General features: G+C 43.4%; 1 protein-coding gene across 2 annotated transcripts in view; it reads right to left on the reverse strand.

The window, feature by feature from the left end:
• The window catches only part of CLCN6 (chloride voltage-gated channel 6), a 30,657-nt gene extending 22,414 nt beyond the window's left edge, over window positions 1–8,243 (reverse strand). For both annotated transcript variants that reach the window (XR_002806313.2, XM_001491741.7), the window contains exons 1-4: window positions 8,104–8,243; window positions 7,258–7,317; window positions 2,142–2,207; window positions 1,711–1,776 (exon numbers count right to left, since the gene is read on the reverse strand). Coding sequence is in view for 1 of the 2 variants with exons in the window: in XM_001491741.7 (XP_001491791.3) it covers window positions 1,711–1,776; window positions 2,142–2,207; window positions 7,258–7,317; window positions 8,104–8,190 (279 nt within the window). In the remaining variant the exon portion in view is untranslated. The remainder of the gene's footprint in view (window positions 1–1,710; window positions 1,777–2,141; window positions 2,208–7,257; window positions 7,318–8,103) is intronic.
• Between the last annotated feature and the right edge of the window lie 77 nt (window positions 8,244–8,320).

An 8,320-nucleotide genomic window follows, 5' to 3' on the forward strand; every position in this document is an offset into this window, starting at 1 on the left:
GGTTGCGAGTATTGATAAATGGCAGTTCACAGGAGTTTGATAGAAAGGTAGCAGAAAGACTAACAACTAATGCCTATGCTTATTACAGGGAAATTTACAACCAGAAACATATTCAGTCACGTGCCACGTAACAACAGTTCAGTCAAGGACGGACCACATATATGACAGTGGTCCCATGAGATTAGGACCATAGAGCCTAGTTGTGCAGTGGGCTATACCATCTAGGTTTGTGTAAGTACACTTTATGATCTTTGCACAACAACGAAATCGCCTAATGACGCATTTCTCAGAACACATGCCTATCACTAAGTGACACACGGCTGTATAGCAAACAGATACTCTGAAATTTCAATAAAATGATTAAATCAACCCAGGTTCCCCCCCTACAATGGTATCCATCAGAATGTTAATCAAAGAGGATTTAATAATATTAGTCTTAACCAGTAGGATGTTCCTTGACCTCTGAATTGACCACAGTAAAAATCTGACAAGTGCCATGAAAATAAAAATTGTGGTCGGCCTTTGTGGCCAGATCACATTAAATACTTGTTTACATTTTATAGGTACATCATGCAGAGTTAAGTGTGAGACTTGTGGTCAATTCTAGAGAAGAGCGCTAAACAGGCTGCTGCTTAGGAACATATATAACCCCTGGTATGGAGTGAATGTTTGTGTCCCCCTAAAATTCGTATGTTGAAATTCTAACCCCCAAGGTGATGGTGTTAGGAGGCGGGGCCTTGGGGAGGTGATTCGGTCATGAGGGTAGAGCCCCCAAGAATAGGATTAGGGCTCTTATAAAAGAGGCCCCAGAGAGCCCTCCTGCCCCCTTTTGCCATGTGAAGACACAGTGAAAAGGCAGTCATCTATGAACCAAGAAGCGGGCCCTTTCCAGACACAAGTCTGTTGGCACCTTGATCTTGAACTTCCTGGCCTCCAGAACTGTGAGAAATAAATGTCTGTTGCTTAAGCCCCCCAGGCTATGGTATTTTTGTTACGGCAGCCCCAATGGACTGAGAGATCCCCCTCGTCTAACAGCATATTGATGGAAAATCAGACATGACATGCATCATCTTGCCTCTCTGCTAACTTTTCCAGCTTCTCTTCTCCAGGTTTAACTGTGTAAGTCAGCAGTTATGGACCAGACCTTGTGCTCACGTTTCATCATCTTTTCTTGTCTGTGATTCATCTGTGAACGTGCTGACCCCTGTGCATTCAGGCATATTCTTCTACCCACGACTGCCGGCTTTACCTTCTAGACAGAATGAGCAATGCGCAGGGAAGAAGCCCAAGAGAGCACAATAAACCCACTGAGATCTACAGTGTCCTGTTTACTGGCACGCTGTGCTCACGGGCGATGTTCACAGCTCTGTTCCCATTCCTTTGCTTTCTCCCTACTGAGCGACCTCCAGATCCAGTACGTAGTCTCCCCACTACGTATCTGCCTGATGGGACCACACCGTATCATAAGACATAGGTCTTGACCAAGCCTTTGAGTGCCGTAAAGAGCACTACAGTTCACGGCTCACGTTCAATCTCATAAAGCAAAAGCAAGTGAAGCAGGAAAAACAGTGTCAGGATTCTTAAATTTTAAAAAGAAAAAAAGAAAAAGCAGTCTGTTATAATGACAAACAACTTATTTGCCAGGCTGGAGCTTGCCCTCTGACCCTCCCACCCCTTGGCCCGCCGTCTCCCCATGCCCCGCCTACTCACCAGCCCAGTGCAGACTCCAATGCCAAACACCACCATCCACTTCACTGCCTCATACCTGCGGCCTTTCTGTTCACAAAGGAAAAGAATGAGTCAGTTTGGTACAGGGTTATGTTGGCAGCAGGGTAGGAACATATCCTGACCAACCAGTTTTAGGCTGAACTCCCCCCGGACAGCAAGCCTGGTGAAGATGATGGCTGGGACAGCAGGTGCTGTACAACGCAAGAATGATGACCTCTAAGGGGCCAGGCCACGTGCCCTGACACTGGGTACTCTGGCTGGCAGGGGGAAGGTCGAAGGGATAAATGTTGATATTTCATGAAAGGGGTTAAAAGGCCATGGGTTACAAGGATATGTACTAGAGTATTTAGAACAGAGAAAAATAAAAGCTGCCTTAAGCTTAGTCGGTCCCAAGAAATCAATAAGGGACTCACCTTATTATCCATGGTCTCCAAAACTTCCAGGTAAGGGTCATTGATACAGCGATCATAATCCAAACTCTGAAAGAGAGACAGGTGAGTAAAAAACATCACAACCAGATAGGGAGATTTACTAAAACCTAGAAAGAGAGAAAACTCCCGGCTGCTGCTCCTCGAAGTGTGGCCGGGCAGAGCAGCAGCAGCTGCAGCACCCGAGAGGGGCCTGGTGGAGACGCAGGCTCTCCAACCCGCAGGCCTGAGCACCAGCGTCTGCGCTGTTTTGTTCGTACATCAACCTTTCGGCAGCACCGCTTTAGGCTCACACTTCATGCTTTGGGACAAGTTTTAAATTACATGTTTTTAAACATCCTGTTTCTGCAAAACATTAAAAGACCTTCGGCTATCCCCGGTAGGACCCAACTCACTCCATTAGATGAATAAAAGCTTCAATTAACCAGAACCAAACTAACTTAGAAAGTCAATTCATTCCAAGTATCTTCTGTGGTTAGCTTCTATGAAAAAGAGGGTGGTCACGAGACAAGCTCCTATGGAGACTGCTCGAAAACAACTTCCAGTTTATGTTAGGGAGAGGCACAGATTCAGCCCAGCTCCTAAAACTACATCCACGCCAGTGCTCCTTATACTATGCTTCACAGAACACAGCTATGCTGCAAACAATCTGCAGGTGTGCCAGAGACATTTCGAGAAACAATTCAAAGGAAATAATTTTATTTCTATGTCTGGTAAGAGAAGCAGCAGTCTGGCAACACAGGAAGGTGGTCTGCTGTGTGCTCTCTCCTGCCTACAGCCTGTTGCTACCTGCGTGTCAGCTCGTGGACAAGGGGGACACTGGCCCGGTGGCCAGACTCCCAGGCAAGAGTTAACAGTTAGCAAACACAAGTGCAAATGTGATAAGTGATTCCATCTATACCACTATCCAAAGTCCAAATGCTATTTTTACAAGGGTCCTGGAGTATCAACAGGTGACTGATTAAATCAATTATCTTACCTCCAAATATGGAAGACTATGTGGCAGAAAAATAATTATGATAGATCTACACAGAAAAACGTGAAAAATGTGCAAAAATTATTAAGTCAAAAAAGTAAGATGCAAAAGAAATCAATAAATAAAGCCAGCTGCAGAATAAAATATATAATATGATCCCATTTTGATTAAACAAAATTGAGATTATCTGTATGTCAGCATACAATGCAAAACATCTGGGAAAACTGCTAAGAGTGGTTCTCTTTCAGGTGGTGTTTTAGGAGGTGTTCACATCTGGGTGTTGCTTGAAATTCTCGTAGCAAACACGGTGTAGTTTTAATATTTGAAAAAATTATTTTTTTTCTGATTGCAAAACAAAAGGCCACAATCAGTAAAAAATATTTCTGCTGGGAAATTAGACTCATCCATGAACAATTAAGTACATACATACATTTATTTTACATACATAAAAATGTCAAGGGACCAGCCCGGTGGGGTAGTGGTTAAGTTTGTGTGCTCTGCTTCAGCAGCCTGGGGGTCATGGGTCTGGATCCCGGGCTGGACCTACACACCACTCATCAAGCCATGCTGTGGTGGCGTCCCACATACAAAATAGAGGAAGAATGGCATAGATGTTAGCTCAGGGCCAATCTTCCTCAAGCAAATAGAGGAAGATTGGCAACGGATGTTAGCTCTGAGCCAATCTTCCTCACACACACACAAAAATGTTGAAAAACATGAATATCTTTCATACCAAATATGTATAGAAATTACTGGTCAACTATTTGCTTGATGGTTTTGTTTATTAGTACTATGACTCAACAAATATTTAAAAGGTTTTTAGATGTCCAGAATAGGCAAATCTACAGAGACAGAAAGGAGATTAATGGTTGACTAGGGTCAGGAGCAAGGGGAAAGCGCAGTGACTGCTAATGAGCATGCGGTTTCTTTTCGGGTGATGAAAATGTTCTAAAATCGATTTGGAGATGGTTGTACAATGCTATAAATATACTAAAAACCATTGCATGGTACACTTTAAACGGGTAAATTGTATAGAATGTAGATTATAACTCAATAAAGCTGTGAAAAGGGACATTTAGGGATAACTGCAGCACCAGAACGTCAATCAGATTTTCCTTTTTTAAATATTTTTTTAAATAATTAGTTGTAAATATGTACCAATGGACTCTATGATCTGTTATTGAAACCAGATATTGCTACTTCTCCTTTGCTATGACTAACTTCCTTTTATTTCTGCTGTATATGTTGCTCTTTGGTTTGGGGGTCTAATAACTCTTTTTAAAAAAATAAAATTTGTATAGGTGTCCTGCAGGGCTGCTGCCCATGGTTATGAGCAAAAAGACACCTGGCCGTGGGGGCAAGCAGGGGCTGAAATGCAGCCCAAATTCAACCAGGAAGGGCACCTTAGCGTGCACACAAAAAGCACCTTCAATGGGCTGTGAGCTAGGGGCATTGCTATGGCCATAGGGGGAGGCCTTTCATTCTATCCTCTGCTCTCGGGGGGTGGGAGGGGGGCCGCCTCTTCCTAACTCAAAAGAGCAATACAGACTCTGTGACCTGGAAACGTCACTGTTTGGTAAGGGCCCTCTCCAGATAGGGAGTTATTATTATTCAAACCACCTATAATGAGAATGGATGTTGAAAGGGGATTCTAACATCTTGAAAGACTCCCAACTTATCAAAGAAAGAGTCAAGGATGTGCAATGAACTCTTAAAAAGGCAAGAAGAAGGAGCACACTTTAGAAAGATTTTCAGCAGAAGGGTTTTCTAGTTGATCCCTAATAAATAAAATCTGAGCAGATTTTTCTGAGAAAGTGCCTAGCTGAATTTGCTCTTACACAAAGCAAACACTTTCAAGAAGCTTATACACAAAGATGGTTAACTGAGAAGTATTAATGACTCACATGCAAGGATATTAACCCATAAGATTTACATCAATACGCATATCAACGGGAAGTAAATGCATTATAAATATAAGAATGACTTAGTGAAAGGAGTGAAGAAGGCTTGAGAACAGTAGGGTCAATGGAGCAGGGAAGCCACGGTGATCTTGCAGGAGTAGGACGGAGGATGGAGGCTACGAGAGCGTCAGCCGTGGTTACACAGTCAGGGTGACATCACCGGGTTCAATGAGGGAGTCACGGTGACAGCACAGTATGGAGCTTATCCGTACTAATCTCAAAAACCTCTCAACTATGTACAAGCAAACAAATATCCAAGAAATATGAGCAAATACATCAGTGGATAGTTTGAGATTCATTAAAAATACTCCCATCAGAGTAGCATATTAAACTAGCGTGCTGTTGTAATTGGCAAATTCTGAAATCACCGTGTCAAGTAAATTGCAAGGAAAAAAAAGACGATGAAGGAGGAACCTTCAGATTAAAAGAGATTTAAACGACATATCAAATAAATGCAAAGTGAGGACCTTAGTTGGAACTTAATTCAAACAAACTATTAAAAAAAATACACTCATGTGCTGTATAATGATGTTTCAGCTAAGACGGACTGCATATACGGCCACAGTCCTATAAGATTAACACCACATAGCCTAGGCGTACCGTAGGCTATACCATCTAGGTTTGTGTAAGGACACTCTGTAGCTGCACAACAACAAAATCTCCTGACGAGGCACTTCTCAGAATGTATCCCCATCATTAAGCAATGCGTGACTGCACACATCACATTTATAAGACAATCAGAAAATGTGAACACTGGATATTTGACATCAAGGAATTATTGTTAATTTCTTAGTTGGTATTGTTATGCTAAAAAAAAGTCCCTATCCTCTGCAGATGCACATTGTTTATTTATGGGTGAAATGATGTGATGTATAGAATTTCCTTCAAAATAACATGAGAAGGGGGAAGTTGCCAGGAGCATAGATGAAACAAGGCTGGGCATGAGCTGAATGACTGCTGAAGCTGTGTGAGGAATACGGGGGGTTCCAATAGACTATTCTGTCCATTTGTGCACATGTTTGAAATTCTCTATAACAAAAGTTTTAAAAAAATTCCATGCTACACTACAAATTGTAATAGTTACACTAAATTCTACAGCAAAAGATGAAACATAAAAAAGAAAATTAGTCTGGGTATGTTATTGCTCTAGAATACTGAATTTTTAAAGTCTACATTAAAAACAAAAGCATTCAACATACATGATTAATTCCACTTCTTGGAATCAATCCTAAGGAAGAAATTAAGGATGAACACAAAAGCATGGTCAGGACTGTGAAGTTCATCAGAATAGTCAGATGAAATAAACTGTGGCACAATAAAATACTATTCCCCTACTTTAAAAGATATTATAGAAAAGTATCTAGTGATACAAAAATGGTTGTACAAAAAAATACAAAAAAAAAAGCAGGGGGAAAGCATGTTAAAACAGTATATTTAATAAAATCTCACTTTTGTTACTAAAAAAAGCATGTATGCAACCATGGAAAAGGATATTGAGCAAGGTTTATTAGTCATCTATTAATGAGTGGGGTTGTGAGTTTTTCTCTGGCTTCTTTTTGTAAACAGTTTAAGAATTCTCTATCACAACCACAGCTTGTTTTTGTCTTTTCAGAAGTCACAGAAATGTCATCATGAGCTGATTAAATGCTAAAAAGACACCCATGTTAAGTTTCACGCCAGCAGCGTTGGCCTTACTAAACACACACTCTCTCTAGGAGTCCCATACTTGAAAGTGGGAACTATAATCAAGAACATTTCAAAGAGGAAGCTGCTTGCACACAAAACAATCATCTGAAAACGAAGTTCTCTCACAAGAGAAGCAAGGTCCCCCGGCCCACACCTGTTATGAGCACACTCTATCAGTGGCTTTGACTCTGGGTCTCTATGGTAAAAGCAAATAGTTCTATGGCAAACACGTACTTTATCCACCTTAAGGTGCCAGACGTCTGTGAAACCACGGAGACACACCCAGACACTGTTTTGGGGTTCAGGTGAAAAAAGGGTTTGTTGAACAGACCCTTTCCCAAAGGGAAGTTACCTCTTACCCACTCACTCCCTCAGAGAGAAGGTCAAGAGCATCTCTGGGTGGAATCCTAATGCCTTGGTCTGAAGTGACAAGGTCACTTGTTTCTGCGGTCACCCAAGAAGCATCTAAGAATCTCACCTCATAGTCTTTCCTTGGAAGGATCTCATCATCCTCCTCCTGCGTTTCTCCAAGGATGGTCTAGAAAAACAGATCCACAGAAGGAAGATCCTTTTAACGGTTAAAAGTGGAAAGAGGCAGAAGTATTTACTGAAATCCGTTGCTAGTTTCTAAGACATCTGGAGCCATTATCATCAAATGGGAACGAGACCTCAAAAGAACACTTTTGGGAGGGGTGTGACGTGGGTGGGGATCTACAGCCACCCAGCTGAGCTCTTCATTTCTATCGATACGTTCTGCAAATCACAACTCTTGTCTCCAGGACAAGTCAAAGATGCCCCTTGCCAGCTTATGGAGAAAAAAAATCAGGTTCTATCTGACAATATGCGGAATCTTAAATCAGAAGAGATCTGTCAACTTGGGGACACAGCAACTTGAGTTTTCCCAGGGTGCTTTGCACAGGGAAGCTGGATTGTCGGTGACCCAGAAAGGGTGAGGGGCAGAGTGAGACAGGGCTGGAAAAACTGAGCCAGCTGCATGATAAGCACGAAGTCCAGTGAAGGGGCTCATTCTGAAAACGCATGTTTCATTCAAAACTCCTTTCAGATGGAAATAAAAGAAAATATGGATGGGATTAACTGGAGCTGGCCTGAATTCTCCCTCACCTTCCAGTGAGGGGTTGTGAGAAAAGATCCTAGACTTGGGCACGTGAAGCCGGGCAGATGTTTCGAGAGCCCAGGCTGCGGTCCCCAGGCCCCACCCGCTGCCACCTGCGGGCCCAGCTCAGCCCGGCCCCACCCCCGGCAACGCCTCTCGCCATCCCTCAGCAACCGCCCCCTCCTCAGCCCGGCTCCGCCCGCTGCTTACCAGCTCCTCGGGGGTGCGGGTCTCACGCTCACCGCAGCAGCAACACCACCGGCAGCAGCAGCACAGGGACCCCCTGCACCCCGCCATCTTCCTCCTTTACTGCCAGTCCGGACCCCTCTGCGAACCCCTCCCACCCAGGATCCGCGCGTCACGTGACTGGCCCCAGGAGAGTCACATGGTCCTCTCGAGCTTGAGGCCGGAGACCGGGAGTGGCTGC

The sequence above is a fragment of the Equus caballus genome, chromosome 2 (genome assembly GCF_041296265.1).
Source record: "Equus caballus isolate H_3958 breed thoroughbred chromosome 2, TB-T2T, whole genome shotgun sequence".
In the NCBI taxonomy this organism is placed as follows: domain Eukaryota; kingdom Metazoa; phylum Chordata; class Mammalia; order Perissodactyla; family Equidae; genus Equus; species Equus caballus.